The sequence below is a fragment of the Pocillopora damicornis genome, chromosome 13 (genome assembly GCF_964200805.1).
Source record: "Pocillopora damicornis chromosome 13, jaPocDami1.2, whole genome shotgun sequence".
In the NCBI taxonomy this organism is placed as follows: domain Eukaryota; kingdom Metazoa; phylum Cnidaria; class Anthozoa; order Scleractinia; family Pocilloporidae; genus Pocillopora; species Pocillopora damicornis.
The window spans coordinates 1,408,498-1,426,253 of record NC_142682.1 but is presented as its reverse complement, the minus strand read 5'-3'; the positions used below and the strand labels follow the sequence as shown (position 1 = coordinate 1,426,253).

Sequence of the window (17,756 nt, the reverse complement as noted above, 5' to 3'; positions counted from 1 at the left end):
TAATTTATTCCGTCTACTATTCATTAAACATGAGGGTTTCAACTCATTGGACAGTGGTTGCTAGGTGACTTTGTTCATATCCTAAATTGGCGTGACCGCCGCTGAATAGAAAACGTTGTTATAATGAGTGATTTTTCTGAGTTTCTTGATTATTCCAAGAAAGACGAATTGTTACCCTTAAGTGAAGCTAAGTGCTTTTAAGTATAGAAGACTAGCATTGAACTTACCCAAAACCTGTCTTGCCTGTCAAAACATGCTTTGTTTGCATCACGCAATCAACTGTTATTTGAGCCCGAGACATAACGGCGGTCACTCTCTAAAAACGTCCGAAGAAATACAAAAAAATTTAACTACTGTTTCACCTGCTACGTTGAAGCAGTAAGTTGGCCGTGAAATTTTTCACATTTTTGTCTTGCAAAGACTTGCTCGCCTTTGTTGAGATTGCATTTCAAAAGAGACCTTAACTGTGCTAAATAATGGCCTCGCGAGGCTACACTGTTTCAGGATCACCCTCGAGAGCGTCTTCGTCGATCGGTAGCAGCCCTTACCAATCGTATAGATCGCTGAGTGAAACGGACAGTCCTATTTTTCGTTCTCCAAGATCAAGTCCAGATGCTGAATTAATGAATAATTATGGTACGTTTACCTCTGAGATCGAAGAGGAGCAATTGTTAATACGAGAAAATCACTTTGCCAGAGCTGATAGTACAAACAGTCAGGGTTCTATTTCTATGGAGCTTCCGGCAGCAAAGTCGCGGAGTTCGTCGCACTCTGTATCATTATGGGAACATCTGAGGTGAGCTCAACCCATACTCTTGATGTAAAATTGCATTGAAAATAGATTGAAAATACTGCATCATTAGACGCCGGAAGCTGGCTTACTTGGTCGAGTGAGCTAATTATTTGCTGCTCTATAATTATACGAATTGATAACTCTCATCAAGGTTATATTATTATTTACGGTGTTGTTTTCAGAATTGCCTTCATTTGTCTATCGCTTTATTTGTTTTAGAGGTTTTATATATTTTATTGGTTCAAATGTTCTCCTTTAGTGAATGTGTCTCCATCAAATATATACCATTGACATTGGAATAGACTTCTCATTTTAGTTCACATCATATCATATAGAGTACCACTCTGTATACAGATTTTGAAGATGAAAAATGAGATTTATTCATAAACCATCAGATAGAATCCAAATGAATCTATTTTCCAATCAATCAATCAGACAGTCACTCTGTCATTCAGACAGTCAGAAATTTGTTAGTCACTCATTTAGTCAACCTGAGATCAGTCAGCCAGTCATTCAGACAGTTAGTCAGGTAGGCAGACAGTAAGTCAAATAGCCAAACAATATGTCAGTCAGTCAGTCAGTCAGTCCGTCAGGCAGCCAGCCAGTCAACCAATCAGTCAATCAATCGCTCTGACGCTCGAAACGTCAGCTTTTTTAACCTTTACGGTGGCTAATTTACGTTTTCAACCCAGTTGTTAACACTAAATTACCTGCTATACTCTCCCACTGACGCAGCACCACAGTTTCTTTAGAAACTTACCCCTTTAATCAATTAATCAATCAATCTATCTATCTATCTCTCTCTCTATCTCTCTCTATCTATTTATCTATCTCTCTATCTATCTACCTATCTATCTATCTTTCTATCAATCAATCCATCAATCAATCAATCAATCCATCAATCAATCAATCAATCCATCAATCAATCAATCAATCCATCAATCAATCAATCCATCAATACATTTTCATTGGTCATAGGTCAGGGAAAAGACTTAACTTGTTCATATAATTATGACAAATATGTAGTATGCCAATTTTACGTTTTACATTTTTCCTTCACTTACCTTACAGATCTAGTAGCAGGAAAGTCAAACCCTGGGTTTTGTTTTCCATGGCTGTTGCTTTTGCAGTAAGAATATTTTCCATCCTAAAATGTATACATAACTGGTTTAGTTGAATCAAGTCTGATAACATTTTTACAGGGATGGCATATAGCGCGGCCCATGTAAAAAGTTGACAGGATTTCAAATTCAAGACACAATAATTTACCACTGTTTCTTTAGCTTCTTTTTTTTCACATTTTCTTCAATTTTGGTGTATTTTTTGTACCTAAGAACTATTTAAATCCAAGATACTTTTCATATAGTAATGAATATGAATGCATGTTGACATTATCATCAATGTTATACTTAGCTTTCGTGAAGAGAGGCTGTGCTAAGTTCTTAAAAGTTGAAAAGTTGTCTGAAACTTTTTCAAACACACTCATTTTAGATTGACAGCATATACATTCATTGCAAGCTGTAAGAAACCTTGGATTTTCTTGTTATTTTCCAGGTGATGCTCTCCATTAAAAATGTGGAGTCTGAGGAAAGAATGCTTCTGTGTGTTTCATATGACAATCCACAATGTATCCTTTTTGTCAAAATGATGCAAAAATGGGAATCATGTCTATTTTTGCAAGTGAAACAATATGATTTTATTGTTTTATCAAAGGAGATTAAGTTAGCAACTGTAACATTGTATGCAATGAATTACTTCAAAGCTGAATAGTTATCATTTTTTCTGAAGCATCTCAACAGGCCAGAATCTTAAATCCTTAAAGCTGGTATACTGATTGTGCCTTTGTAACAGGTCCAGCTTTTTTCAATATGACTCATATGGTGCAGATTTTTTTTGCCATGTGTGGAATAATGGAAAAAAGTAGTCCAGAGGAAAAAATAAATAAGTTATTTACCAGTCAAGGTTGGTCTGTATTGGTCTGTACTGTGCTCTTGATCTTGAGTATGGCCCTCTGCCTTTGACCTCAGACCTTTAACTCAGGGCCTTGGCAAGTTTTTTTCCCATACAGACCTCCAGCTTGGTATATAACATAATTATATTTATTTATTGTCAATATTTGTTACTTTCTTTCAAATAAGACTTAACAAAATAACAGATATTGCACTGAACAGCTCAGAAACTTCTTCTGTTACTGTTGAAGTTTGGGGACCTTTTGCACCTGAAGATGAAGGTAACACTTTCATATTTTAGAGGAATTTCCAGGGCAAAGAGTTTAATGGCTGATATTTTTAGCGTTAGCCCTTTGTCAGAGTGATTGGAGGAGTTGTGGGTTGTGTGTGGGTTTATATGCAGAAAATGAAGCTACACTATTGGTGGGAATATGGTGACAAGAAAACAAGAATAAATTAGTTGAATGAACAGCACATGTTGATACCGTAGGGATTAAGAGTGCTGACTTGGAAGATAAATATTTGGTTTTGTGTTTTACAGCTCTCCAAGCTGCCTAGATGAAGGGAAAGGCCACAAATTGCCATATGCTGCTTAGAATGGTTAGGGAGATTTAAGTGTCTAGGGACTGGTTTGGATGCGTCCTTGTCATTTTCTTTGTACATCGCAAAGAACTGATGTCAGGACAAATGACAATCATGAAAGAATTGACAGGGACACATCCAAACTAGTTGCTCGACATTTTAAACTCCTTAATCATTTTAAACAGCATAATTGGCAGTTTGCAGCCTTTTCCTACATCTAGGCAGTTTGGAAAGCCATAAAACAGAAGAATAAAAATTTATCTTCCAAATCGGCACTCTTAATCCTCATGGTATCAATGAGTGCTTTTCATTCAACTAATTTAGTCTTGTTTTCTTGTCACCATATTCCCATTATATTATATTTGCTCTGATAAAGGGCCAACACTCGAGACACCAGCTTTGAAGCTCTTCACTGAGGCCAATTTATGTTACCAACTAAGTTATACCCTATAATACTCTCCCACCAGTACAGCACCACAGTTTCTTTAATTTTAAACTTAACCCCTTCATTTATAATCAATTAAACTGCATTTATGCTAAAAAAATGCAGTTTAATTGAAAGAGTCAAAGTTGTTGTTTTGATGCTTTCCTGTTTTTATCAAGAGAACCCTGTGCAGTCAACACAAAATCTCACCATTGGTTTGGTCAGCACGCCTACCAACACATCAACAATTTTTGATGAGGTATGAATGAGGTGATCATATTGCTTTCAATTGATGACCCTTTTGACATATGTTCTTATAGTAAACAGAAAATTTACTTGCTGTTGATGCTCTGATAAGCCATCTCTCTTTAAGAAACCACCTCCCCTCAAATCTGAAACTTAAACTACAAGTCCTACCCCCCTTTTTGATAACCACTTAACCTTTGACCCCTAAGAATGACCAGCATCTAATTTCTCCTTACACCATCACTCCTGAATCCCACATGAAGGTCATGAGAATAAAGGAGATGATCACCAACTTTAGAAGTTCTTGATTGTTAAACAAATTCTCCTTGTCAGCACCATAGTGTCAAAAATGTGAAAAAGCTGTACCACACTTCCACAGTTAAGTCACGGTTTATTCCCTTGATTGAACAATTTTACTGCTGCACTTTGGTGAACTCCCACTCACAACTCTCGGCTTATTCAAAAGGAACACACTAAACATCCTGTTGTAAGCACATGGAGCAGTGCCGTATATGGGGCAATAAAACACATGCTGCATACATGTTTGTTTGGTTATGTATAGATAAATGAAATCATTTATAAATGTCAATCAAATTAAAAATAACTAGCATATCGCACAGTTTCCAACAGTACGAAATGTAAAGAGAACAGTATGGAGAATATACATACTGATGTTAGAGTGTAAAGGATCAATCAGAAGCTTCAAAAATTTAGCAGCATCATATCAACTTCTATCTTGTTATACGCATATTATGTTGAGAAACTGTTGGAACATTTTTGTTTAATTTATCAGTGATGTAATTAGTGTGGCATTTCCAGCAAATGATTGATTTAAATGATTACTATATCTTGTAGAAAAACATTGGAATTATATGCAGTTCTACTTTGGATGAGAAACATAGGCCTGTTGTCTTAAGAACAATGACACTTCAGTTTGATAAATCTGTCAAGTAAGGGTAAACACTATCAATTGACACTTTCTCCTTACAATATCAATGCAATATCAACCTGATAAGTGATGAGAATAAAGAAAATATCAACTTGGGGATAATTAGTTGATCTAATACCAAATAATGTGAACAAATATTGTAAGAATTGTTTGGTTGAGTGCAGGGAGAATTACAAATTTGATGTAGGAGTTAAAAGGTTTAATAATTATTGTAACTATTAGCAATTATCAATATATGATGTTAAGGTGTTCAATAGTTGTAATAACTACTAATAACAAACTTGTTGGTAAAATTTTAAGAACGATCTCTAGCTGATATTATAATTTGAAAAAATTACAAGCCTTCGAGTGCCTGAATTGCAGTCTTTGATGAGTGAAATGTGAATGATTACTGTACCTTACAGCAAATTTGTTGTTGGTATTCTTTTTATGAATATTTTGTAATAATGACTAATTTTTAGTTATAATTGATTAATAATTGCTATTAATTGCAACTTCATCAATCAATTTGGAGTTTCGCAATTTGCAAATTTCTTAACCCTTATCTGAATTAAACTTTCTGTACAGCATAACGCATGTGGCTGTGACTGCAATCATTCCATACCCAATTGCCATTTCAGTGATGGTTTTTCAAGAAACTGATCTTGAAAAGACAAGTGGGGTAAGGCTTTTTTTTTTTAGAATAATTTTCACATTAGAAGAGCAATCCATTTGAAAATTCAGGCATTTAAACTGTTGTTGAATGTAGTATCTCTTATCTGACAAAAAAAGTTCATTTGCTTTCTCTTTCAGGTTGTTATTGCATCCATCATTTTAGTTGGAGTCTACATACTTATCATATTTGAGGTACCAGTTGGCTGAATGTCTGTTTGTCTTCTACTTAATTTAATTTGCTGAGTTGAGTTGAAGCAATTTAAGGGAACTCCTAGCTTTTGGGTTTCCCTCCGTTGTGCAATGGGTGATTTGATCACCTTACAAAATCTGATCACTTGGTTAGTTCTCAGCATAAATTGGTTCAACTTCCCCTTTTTTAATTTTGGTCAGAAAATTGATTTGTTATGAATTAACTAATAACACAAGATGTATCATTCCCTTTCAGTTTGTTCACCGAGCTATAGCAGCAATGTTAGGTGCGTTGGCAAGCTTAGCTTGCTTGTCAATCAGGAATAAGGTATTGATAATAAATAATTATCATGATGGTAATGAACACAATCATGATCACTACTCAGACCACAGTCATGAACATGATAGCCGATTTTAATAGTGGTCACTATCTCAATCACAAGAATCAATTACTGAACATTTTAACCCTTTAACTCCCAAGCTCTCATTAGTAGTTCTCCTTACTGTCTGCCATATAGTTCTTGTGATGTTAATTTGGAGAATTTGATATTGGATCAACTAATAATCCCCTAATTAGTATTTTCCTTCATTCTCATTTCATGTCTGCTTGACATTGTATCGATATTGTGAGGAGAAATTCTGTTTTGGTCACTTATGGGAGTTCAAGGGTTAACTGACAGTATTATAAAGAATTGGGTCTCAAGTTATTAAACTTGGGCACAAGATTCTTTATCAGTATGAAATTGTTCAGTTTTTAGCACAAGAAACCCTACAAGCTTTTTTTAGCTGTTAAATCTCATTGTTTTTTAAATAAAGGCTCTTTATCCATTTATTTATCTATCCATGACAATGTGAACAAATATGAGGATGATATTGATAAACATGACAACAGCCAGAGCAGTGGCAACAACTACAATGATATACTGTTTGATAATTTCCTAAATAAAATAGACTGGAGTACTGAGCAGTAATTATTAAACCTTTGGAGAATTTTGGAAATCAATGCTTCAGTATTTAATCACCTCCTAAGGGGTGATTATGGGAAGATATGAAGTAATCCCCAACTGATGAAAACAGGCACATTTCTACAATTGCAAGTAAACATTTGTAAAAAAATCATGTGGTCATGAACTTATCTTATTTTCCTTAGAGACCTTCGTTTGAAACCATCATCAGCTGGGTGGAGTGGGAGACACTTTCTCTTCTGTTTGGAATGGTATGCACCTTATTTTGATAACAATTACATTTGTTAATCCCTTAAACCCTAAAATCAGTGTGCATATTCTCCATACTGTTCTCTATACATTTCTCGATGTGTTGACTGGGAGAATTTGTTTAACAAACAAGAGTGTCTTTAGGTGGTGATCATTTCTTTTACTATTGTGACCTTAATGTTTGATTCCGGGGTAACATTGTAAGGAGAAATTAGATGCTAGTCACTCTAAGGGAACAAAATGTTTTAACATTTTCATGAATAAATGCTGAAATTTGTTTTTTTTAGCTGTTTTTGATTTTTTATCCTAACAGATGATTTTGGTTGCCATTTTTGCTAAGTCCGGATTCTTTGACTATGTGGCATTGAAGGTTTGTGCAGAATTTATGCTTTGTTAATCATTTCTTGTGTATTTTTAATGCAATTGTAAAACTTGTTACACAATTTGTTTGCTAAGACATGCTGCTCTTTATGCCATTCCTGAGCAAAATCAAATGCGGTTGCCTGGGGCATGCTGTATGCATTTTTATCTTTAATCTTCATTGCATCATTTAATTTTCGTTTGATTGGCCACACGCACCAAAATGCATGGTAACCACTTGATAACTTTGTGGTTACTTAAATATCATTACATGTGGTAACCGTGCGTAATGATTTTAGAGAATGCAGATAAATGACTAAATTTAGACACATCTCTTAATTGTGGATCAATAATCTTGACTTTACGTTTCCTAGAAACTGAGAACGGCTTGAAACAGACACAAAGCCACATCTAATTTTAAAACTCTCATGTCATTCTTTGTCTACTTACATTTCAAACAGGCTTACAAACTCTCTAGAGGTCATGTGTGGGGCCTAATTACTCTTCTATGTGGCTGTACGGCATTGATCTCTGCTGTTCTGGTAAATTAATTTTATTTAAATTGGAAACGTAAAATCTATCTATCCATTCTAATAATGTCCACTTATCTGCTAATCCACAGGTCTTTTGGGCAGTCAGTCCATTAGTAAGTCAGTTAGTTGCTCAGTCAGTCAGTACATCATTAAGTCAGACAGTCAGTTGCTCGGTCAGTTAGTCAGTGCATTAGTTAGTTAGTCAGTCAGTCTGTCAGTCCATCAGTCATTACATTACTATTAGTCAGTCAGTCAGTTAGCCAGTCAGTCGTTCAGTCATTCGCTCGGTCAGTCAGTCAATCAGTTAGTATATTAGTAAGTTAGTTAGTCAGTAAGTCAGTCGCTTGGTCAGTCAGTCAGTCAGTTGCTCGGTCAGTCTATCACTTAATACATTACTAAGTCAGTAAGTCAGTCAGTCAGTTGCTCAGTTAGTCAGTCAGTCACTTGGTCAGTTAGTCAGTCAGTTGCTTGGTTGGTCAGTCAGTCAGTCAGTCACTTGGTCAGTCCGTCAGTCAGTACATTTCTAAGTCAGTAAGTCAGTCAGTTAGTCGCTCTTTCAGTCAGCCAATCAGTCAATCAGTGGCAGATGCATGCTAAAAACTACGTGTTTGGGTCTTCAGTACTGCAGGCCATTCCTATGAGGATAGGATTTGTTTGCATAAGACTTGAGTATAATTTTCTTGTTAAAGGTTTTGCAATTCCCTTAGTTTTAAAACAGAAGATTCGGGTATATCGTAATGCTTCGTTAACACAGCTGATGTCGTGCAAAAGATGGAACATTACATCAAAAGCAAAATCTCATTTTCACACGGTTATATAGTACGATTTGTAAATTCTTAGACAGGAACAAAAACGATGAGTAAATTTACCTCTGTCTCCACTTTAAAACAGGATAATGTTACGGTCATAATGCTTCTGACGCCAGTCACTGTGACGTAAGTGAAGAGTGTTTTATTTTTTATTGTTGCTGATTATGCATTTTTGTTTCTGGCTTTGGGCCCTTAAACAATGATTCTTAAACGGGTTGTTTCCATTAATGAAACTAAATTACCTTTCAGGTTGAGTCAAGTCCTCAATCTTAATCCTACATATATCTTAATAGCTGAAGTAATATTCTCTAACATTGGGGGAACGACAACAGGTAAATATACTACTGCTGTGTTTTAATTAATAATTAATTCAAATATATTCAATAATATTCCAGCTTGACCTCACATGTGACAATCACAGGTAAGGTGTATTTCAAGCCAATCATATCACTAGATGAAATCTGCTTTTGTTACCAGAGCCTTTCTCCAGTTACATGCTCTCGCCACGCGTGTCAGTGGTTTCCCATTTTCCCGCGCTTGGCACTGGTTTCTCATTGCCAGCGCTTGGCACGCTTGGCGCGCTTGGCACGCTTTCTCAATTTTTCACCCTTTGCTGAAGTTACCCATTTTTTCGCGTCTCGCACTGAGTACACACTTACCCGTGCATGGAATCAGTTAATCGTTTTCCTTTTCCGCAGTTTTCCCGTGATATTCGTGATTTTTCGTGATTTTGATGTCGATCCCTTTTTGTCTCAAGCAGATCAGCATAGCTGGTTACCTGAAAATTGTAACTGACTCGCAGTAAATGTCCCAAACTTGCACCCTCGTATACGTTCCATGAATATTTGTCCCTTTGTTTCTTTCCTTGTAGCAATCGGTGACCCACCAAATGTAATTTTAGCTACCAACCTGGACCTTTGTAAAGTAAGTTACAACTCAACTGAAATGTTTGGTTTTTTTAATCCTGGTTTCTGGTTTGTTCTTTACCCTTTCTCTCTGCTCCTAAGTTCCTTCCTTCGTTCCTTCGTTTCTTCGTCCCTTCGTATCTTCGTTCCTTCTTCCCTTCGTATCTTCGTTCCTTCGTCCCTTCGTATCTTCGTTCCTTCGTTCCTTCGTTCCTTCGTCCCTTCGTCCCTTCGTCCCTTCGTCCCTTCGTCCCTTCGTCCCTTCGTCCCTTCGTCCCTTCGTCCCTTCGTCCTTTCGTTTCTGCGTTTCTTCGTTCCTTCGTTCCTTCGTTCCTTCGTTCCTTCGTCCCTACGTTTCTTCGTTCATTTGTCTCTCGATTCTTTGTTCATTCGCTCCGACATTCATTCGTTCGTTCACTAATTCGTCCATTCATGTTGTTTCTCATCACTCTTAAAGTACAGTTTGCAATATTACATAAACGTTTCCAAGCTTATGCGAATTACATTGAGATGAAGGTACTCTTCATCAAAACTATATCACAGAGCTCCCTTTTTATCCTTGCAGCATATTAAGTTTCCAGATTTCACAAAGCATCTCGCTGGGGGTATTGTGGTCTGCGTATTAGTGGCATATCTAGTTTTAAGGTATTCTACAAAATGATATTTTCTTGTAAAAAATAGTTTCCAGCTGATTATCGTTAGCTCTCGTACTCATTTCTAAATTAAACTTTCCTTCCATTTCAAAGGCTCCTTTATCGAAACGTGAAAATTGTCAATGACGATCCGCCAATCATTGAAGGTAACTAAGCTCGTACTTAATGTTGTGATTTTACCACATCATTGAAAATCCAGCAGTTATTGATTTACCATACGCACTCTCATTTGAGTGTCAAGAGTAATACTGTTTTGCATTCGTTTTACTTCACTACGGTCTGATTGGTTTAGAAAACTCAATCAGATTCAAGTTTATTCGCAACATGGTCACGCGTGTTTTCCCTCGAAGCCCGTCACATGTTTGTGCTACCAGTTCTCATTGGCTCCTCGAGCAGTTTTTATTTCCCCTGATTGGCTGTAAGACATAAAACACTTCGTCAAAATTTGCTCTAAAATGATCTCGTTTTCATCCGCCGACTGGGAGCATGCTGCTTTTTCTTATTTCTTTATTTCCATTGTTTTTCGCAGAGCTTAAACGAGAAGCTGAGATCTGGAAAAGAACTGCCGAGCGCCTGCCAAGTGTTTCAGCCGAGGAGAAAACTGTCAAATTATTACTACTGCAGAGGGTTATGTTGCTAGAAAATAATGTCAGGAACATGAAACGAAATTCGTAAGTACTGACAAACGTGTGAAAATGCGTTTACCACCACCTCCTAGAATTATTTAACCTTTCTATTAGCATTACAGGTAAAGTGTGCCTACAGGACTTACTCACGACATATAGCTGCAGGAATTTAGCCCGTTTTCTGTCGCATGAAGTGATTAGGCGTATTGTTATTTCCTTTGGACGAAATGCTAGTGCATCGTTACCTACCTCCTCCCCCACCCCCCTCCCCTTTCCTTAGTCTTAAGTCAACTTTCCCTAACAGTTCGCTGATATCAGTTTGTACTCTCCTGGGTGAAGAGAGGCATTTTGAAGTGTGACTGTTTAGTATCACTTTGTTAATATGTTAAGACGATGATGTGTCAATATGAATTGAGAATCTCGTCATTGACATAAACGTAAACGTTTCATCTCCAACTTTGGACGGAGGTGTAGGAAGGTTAATTGAATTTTTGATGCTTGAATTAAAACTGAATTGCAATTAATGGAATAAATAATTTCTGTGACAGGTCCAGGAAAGGAGCTTTTCAACGAAATCTACCAGCACTTGAAGAAAAGGTAAACAAACGAAGTAAATAAGTTCATAACTAGGCAGTTTCTTGACTTTATTGTGCAATTTTGCTTTACGTCAAAGCTGCATAGCAGCTTGGTATAGCTAGATTTGTAGTGTGCCATTGACGTTTACAAACGTAGGTAGAATTGTTAGAGATGGCTACGAAGCTCTTTCTTGTCTGCTAAATACCTTGATTAATTTTATTTATGACTTGCTTTGTGTGAAGATTTAAACTTTATTTTGTGGAATCCTTATTTTCATGTTTAGTATGTCATCAGAGATAAAGCACTGTTATTTAAGAGTCTACTCGTTATCCTTCTGGTTGTTGTCGCCTTTTTCGTGGAACCGTTTGAGGAGCACAAATTTAATCTTAGTGTTGGTAAGTGCTGTATCTATTTAAGACCTTCCCTGAAATCTTATGGAAGTGTCACTAGCCAAAGAACAGCTTGTATATCCCCGCTCCAAACCCCCCGCTGGGTCTGGGTCTCCATGGAGGTCTGGAACCGAATCAGAAGGGTAGATCCCCTCCTAACCATCATGCTACGCCGATCATGCGGTTCGCTTTGTTCCTTACTCGTGTCTGTCTTCTGTCTGATGTAGTTATCATTTGCCTTGCATCTTTTAAATTCCCATTCGAACATATTTCGACTCCTTCTGCTAAACGTAAACCTCTATTCCTCTGGTTATCGTAGCCTTTTCATTTTAAACCTATCACTGACCTTCTCTCCCCCCCCCCCCATCCCCTTTCTCCCACTCCCCCCTACAGCAAAACATCGCTAGAAAACAAAGCTTCTGCCTTTAAGGGAGAAATTTCATTTCGCGCATGCGCATATCGCTAGCAGAAGACCCTTCCAAAGTGCAGCGAAGGTAGGAGGTCACGAGGGCACTGTAATCTTGTAATAAAGCTGTGTAAGGTGGTAAGGGCTGGTTAACTGGGAAAAGCAAAACTGAAGGAAACTACTCGAGGAAAATAAAACCTTGGATAGTAGTTTTTCTCAGCCAGAAATAAAAACAGAATCGAGCGAGAGAACGAGCAAATTGTCGGAATTGTCTATTTAAATCTGGAAGTTTATTATAAGTGTTTAGTTCAGACATTTCCCTTCAGCTGAAAGATTTTGTGAAAACTTGAAATTACGTTCAGTTTTGAATCGATCTTTTTGCACCGTTTGTCTCAGGATGGATTGCTGTCCTCGGAGCCATACTTCTTATCTTGCTGGCTGACGTGGCGCACTTTGAAGAATTGATGGAGAAAGTTGAATGGGCAACTCTGGTATTCTTCAGCGGACTTTTCATCCTAATGAAGGTCAGTCAGAGAGACTTTTTTGTGAGACATGCGGTTGACATTTAGTTTCCGCGCTGTATACCGGGTGGAGAGGTTTGGGTTCTTGCCTTGGGCGGCTCATTACGTTGTGTTCTTAGGCGATGTCTTCACTCAAGAACATCCAGGTAAATGGGCTAACGGCGAACTTTCAGAGAACCAAAAAATTGCTGGTGGGTTACTTGTGTCGAGCCAGCATCTCAATCAAAGGGGAGTGAATACACTCATATTCGCTTCATTTTACGGATTGCGGGATAACAGCCGGTAGTTATGGGCCACTCTACCTAAAAAAAAAAAGAAAAAAAAAAGAAAAAAAATAAAGCTTACCCTGAAATGCATGGGGAACTGGCGCTAGTGTGTGGGTGTGGTAACAAAAGGGTTTAATGTGAACGAGAGATCTTGAGACGAGTATAGGTGGATCAACCCCCTTTGTGGACAGTAATTATCATAAGACATATTTTCCCTTTGTAGTCTTTGAATGAACTAGGACTCATGGACTTTCTTGGTGAAAATACGTTCAATTTAATAGAGGTAGGTTCTTCTGAAGATCTGTTGATATACCTTTCATAAAGTAAGGCATTCTTTGGTCTTTCGTTAACCACCTTTGCCCTTGGCGCGGATTCTTGGCTTGATGGAGTCTGGTCTCATCATTACAAGACCATGCGCAACCATTAAAGTAGAAAAGTAGTTCTGGGAGTAAATTTTTATGTTTTGTGCCTTGATGTATCAAAATCTCATCTCTAACTTTTTTGTTTCTGCTCCAATTTCCCAGCATCTTTCTCCTAGTGGTGATCGAGAAGGTAAAATTAAGGTAAATAAAATACGCTGTCTCTCACTCTTTTCAAATATAACTGTCTTCTTAAAAAGCATCAACACCTTGATCACCCGTTACGACTGATTGTTAACAAAACTCAAGTAGGGTTGAAGTAACAGAAGGTTTAATTAACGAATCAGCTTCCGAAGAAAGTTGTTTGATTATTTAAATGTTTAAGTATCAGCGATCGCAGGTTGTCATCGGTCACCTCCTTGAAGAAACTTCTTTTCGGAAAAAGAACACGCCATTACCAATTAACCCCTTAACTCCCGCAAGTGACCAAGACATAATTTCTCTCTACTATTTCTATACAACATCATTCAGACAAGTGATGAGAATGAAGAGAAATGTCAATTGTGGGATCCGATACCAAATTCTCTAGACTAACATAATGAGAATCGTTTGGCAGACAGTAAGGAGAATTACTTATGAGATCTTGGGAGTTAAAGGGTCAAACATAGAGGAAGGAAGGAAGGGGTATGTGATAATAGAGTCCTTTTGCGCACGTGGTATACTTAGGGTGAAATCTCATATCTATTTTTTTTTACACCGGAAAACAAATTTTTGTTTATTTTGGTCACAAGAATCTTTTTCCCTCCTTTTCAAAGACGGTAATGAGTAAATAAGCGTTGGATAAATTTAAACTTGTTTGCCGTTTAGTTTCTTTTTTTTTCTTCATCAGCTCGGTATTGCGATTATTATCATTTTGTGGGTCTCCGCGTTGGTTTCCTGCTTTATAGACAACATTCCTTTCGCAACGGCTATGGTAAGAAATACTCCAAGGAACTCTTAGGTCCGCATAGAAGCTGTGTCAGTATCTGACAAAACTGTGCAGCTACCCGTCCCGTAACCCAACAGCAGTCAACTGGTAACGAGTTAGAGTTAATGTGGGGTTTAGGGAGGGGTAGGTGCGCAGTTGTCCAGATACTGACTTTTGAAGCGAAGCTTCAATCTCCCTCACACGATTCTGTTATCATTTCTGGGTAGGAAAACTATAAGTCAAAATTTTTTTGTACCTTAAGTAGTTGCGTTCAGTTTGCCTCATGCTTTTGACCAGTCCCCCGTACCCGGTGCCCTCTTGGCCCCCTGCCTTCGTCGCACTTTTCAAAGGTTAGCTGTTAGCTGTTAGCTACATGCGCAAGTGCGAGATGAATGTCCCCTCTAGAGGCAGAAGCACGTGAAGTTAGTATGGTTGGTAGGGTTGTTTCTTCAGATTTCTGTACCCAGATAACTAGCCCCTTACCCCATGATCTGATTTCTTGTTAGATCCCAGTACCCTCTGGCCCTCCTTCCTTTGCCGCACTTTGCAAAGGTGTTCTGTGAGCACACGCGCATGCGCGATATGAGATGTCTGTTTTATCTGAGGCAGAAACAGGTCAAGGTAGTTTGATCAGGACGTTTATTTCAACAATACTGCTTTCATTTACAGATTCCAGTTGTTTTGAAACTCAGCGCGCATGGGATAGACCTTAAACCCCTTGTTTGGGCACTAGCTATGGGTTCCTGCTTAGGAGGTAAGCCTCAAAGCAGAAAAAAATCATCTGCCCGGCAGATCTGATCGATAGTAAACGTCATGTTTCATAAAACTTGTCACTGCAAAACTTTTAATTTATCGATTTATCGCACTCGGTTTGCTCAAGTTTGTAGAGCACCGTACTGAAGTACGGGAGGTCGAGGGTTCTAAACCCAGATCGGACCAACGCTCGCGGTCTTAAAATAATTGAGGACAAAGTGCTGCTTTTGCCATGACATTTGGTTAAAATGGTTGTCGGATTAGGACGATAAAGCTTAGGCCACATCTCCTGTCTCTTCTCTGTTGCGGCTAGCAGGGCATGTTATAGATTCCACGCTCTTCTCGCTAAGATTGGGGAACGTAGCTCCCGGTGTTGTGATGATAACGTAAATTGGCCACCTTTAAGATTTTCAGTGAGACCGGTGTTGTGGTGTGGCCTTGTTCGTTCACGTGTTGTTTAGTTGTAATGGTTTGTTTCCTCTCAGGAATAGTATTTTATACGAATCTAAGTAACCACCAGACAAAGTAAACGAGTCTCTCGTATTTTTTGGCAGGGAATGGCACGCTTATTGGTGCGTCGGCTAACGTTGTCTGTGCTGGGCTTTCAGAGCAGTATGGCTACCCTATTAGTTTCAACACATTTTTCAAGTGAGAATTCTCATTTATTGTTATGAAACCACAGGGAATCCAAGCTCAATTTATGGATGACTTTTCGTTTCGTCCATGTCGCAAAACTCGAAAAAGGATGTTTGATGAAAAAAACAAAACTAAACGCAAATCGAGGAGGGAAAAGAACTAAAACACTAACGAAAAAAAGCGACAATGTTACAGAATATTGAAGTCACACGACGTTGAATGAGTCGTTTTTTTTTTTTTACACACTTTTGTACAGCAATAAATGAAACGTTTGGGTAAAACCACCCGGCCAGGAACCTGGAAAGTTGTACAAACCCTCATAATTCGAGCTTGGACTACCTGTTTTAAATACTGGAAAATTTTCTTTTTTATGTTATTAACGATATCTTTCTTTTGGTTTTGTTTCAGAATTGGATTCCTCATTATGCTTGCAACCACAACAACAGCCATGCTTTATCTGTTGATCATAGAAGTTCTCGTGTAGAGAGAATAATGCCTTCACACGCTTTTATTCAATCTTCAGATTCATCAATATTACATTGGCTGACCCGCAAATTGTAATAACTAGTCTAGGGCGGATCAATAACAAATTAAGATTTAGAGAACTAACTAAGCTATTAAGCTAACTGCCTAAACTGCATTGGATTCAGAGTTTGGAAAAGCTTACAACTAAACACTGGAATTTTAGTGGAAAGAAAAAGTAAAATAAGAAATTATTAAGTAAAACTCGGAAGTTACATCATTATTTACAATACTGTACTTTTGTCATAATTGTTTCAGTATTCAAGTAATTATCTTCGTTTGCGTGGATGCCAAACAAAATATCATGGTGTTTTGCTGGCAAAGATGTTTTGGTACTGGTCTCTTCGGCAAATTGTTCAGAATTGTGTAATTGTTAAAATAATTCTGCAATATTTAAAATGACAAAAATCAAATGTTAAAGAAAATTGAATTGTCATTCAACGATTTTATCAGCTATGCCACGAAGGCAACGTACTTAACAATGATTTAGCCTTTCGTTGCAGTTTATTCTTAGTTAAAAAGGAATTAAAAGGCAAAAAAACGCGCTTTATGATGTGCTTTTCATTCTAATCTTTTTTAACTCAGGGCCTTGCAATAAACTTATTGTAAAGCCGGTTTACCAGGGTAAACTTCGTCAAGAATGCTTTTCAATGGAGTGACGCAAAACTTTAAAAAGAATGCATGTAAACGGGAAGAAGTGGATTTATTAGGGAGCCAATGAGATAAAAGCCACACTGAAGGCACATTTGTATTGGTTGTTTGATCACCGGTGCAAGCCTCGAAAACTGAACCAGATCCTTCCGGATTGCGTGACGTCAGATTATGTTCCTGATCAGTAGGAGGAACCGAGTGTAGCGAGTTCCGGGCGACATAACCTCGAGCTACATATTTTCTCGTGTGGCCCGACTAAACGCAGTCATTAAGCATTTTATCACATGACCACTAAGTGTTGGAAATTTTGTATCAACCTTAATGGGACGGGATAGAAGGGCGCGCGCGGGACACCCCCCCGAAAAAGGTTCTACAATAAAAAACTTTTCTTTTATTTTTTTCGAGTCAGAACAGGAGACTCGCAATACATCGGAAAACGCGACTTACTTTCTAATTTCTCAATGTTTTATTTTTGCAACAAAGCCTTACGAGTGCATGGCCGGACGGCTTTTTCCATGACCGGCTCCCGTCATCCCATACAGCCATACATCAAGCATGTTAAGTTTTTCTATGCCATTGCGTAAGCGGCGACGGACGTGTCATGTGATAACTTATGATATTACACCCCTCCTCCGGATCTTCGCCCCAGTTACTATTTGAATCTGCGTGGTTCATCAAGCTGGCAAGATGGCACTCGGTTTGATTCTTCTTATCTCGTGACCTCTCTCAGTCGCATGTGCGGCCCGTTGGGAACGTAGCTCGTATGTTAGCGTTTTTGTCTCGAGTGGAAAACTCCAAACAGATTATTAACATCAAGGTATGGG

At 38.0% G+C, this 17,756-nt stretch overlaps 2 protein-coding genes across 3 annotated transcripts in view; both read left to right on the top strand.

Moving 5' to 3' along the window:
• The first annotated feature begins 95 nt into the window (after positions 1 to 95).
• LOC113673186 (P protein) lies at positions 96 to 16,826 on the top strand. Of its 2 annotated transcripts, XM_089192889.1 has the most exons (27): positions 96 to 796; positions 1,865 to 1,922; positions 2,348 to 2,420; positions 2,949 to 3,023; positions 3,928 to 4,007; positions 4,850 to 4,944; positions 5,511 to 5,604; positions 5,736 to 5,789; positions 6,043 to 6,114; positions 6,937 to 7,002; positions 7,314 to 7,370; positions 7,822 to 7,902; positions 8,785 to 8,828; positions 8,952 to 9,034; positions 9,574 to 9,626; positions 10,173 to 10,252; positions 10,354 to 10,406; positions 10,790 to 10,931; positions 11,435 to 11,483; positions 11,746 to 11,857; positions 12,654 to 12,781; positions 13,268 to 13,327; positions 13,569 to 13,607; positions 14,293 to 14,376; positions 15,040 to 15,124; positions 15,678 to 15,771; positions 16,168 to 16,826. In XM_089192889.1, the coding sequence occupies exons 1-27, from the start codon at positions 477 to 479 to the stop codon at positions 16,241 to 16,243; spliced, it is 2,307 nt and encodes a 768-aa protein (XP_089049015.1). In that variant the 5' UTR covers positions 96 to 476; the 3' UTR covers positions 16,244 to 16,826. The 2 variants fall into 2 exon arrangements, with proteins under 2 accessions (XP_089049015.1, XP_089049016.1); XM_089192890.1 differs by lacking the exon at positions 15,678 to 15,771.
• Positions 16,827 to 17,729: 903 nt separating this feature from the next.
• The window catches only part of LOC113673160 (kinase D-interacting substrate of 220 kDa B), a 31,530-nt gene continuing 31,503 nt past the window's right edge, over positions 17,730 to 17,756 (top strand). Inside the window, exon 1 of the mRNA XM_089192872.1 lies at positions 17,730 to 17,749. The gene's annotated coding sequence lies outside the window, so the exon portion shown is untranslated. The remainder of the gene's footprint in view (positions 17,750 to 17,756) is intronic.

Coding starts and splice junctions, on each gene's coding strand:
- LOC113673186 (XM_089192889.1), top strand. CDS start 477: ATGGCCTCGCGAGGCTACACTGTTTCAGGATCACCCTCGAGAGCGTCT. Junction 2,421..2,948: donor TTCATATGACAATCCACAAT/GTATCCTTTTTG, acceptor ACAAAATAACAG/ATATTGCACTGAACAGCTCA. Junction 13,608..14,292: donor ATCGAGAAGGTAAAATTAAG/GTAAATAAAATA, acceptor TTTCTTCATCAG/CTCGGTATTGCGATTATTAT.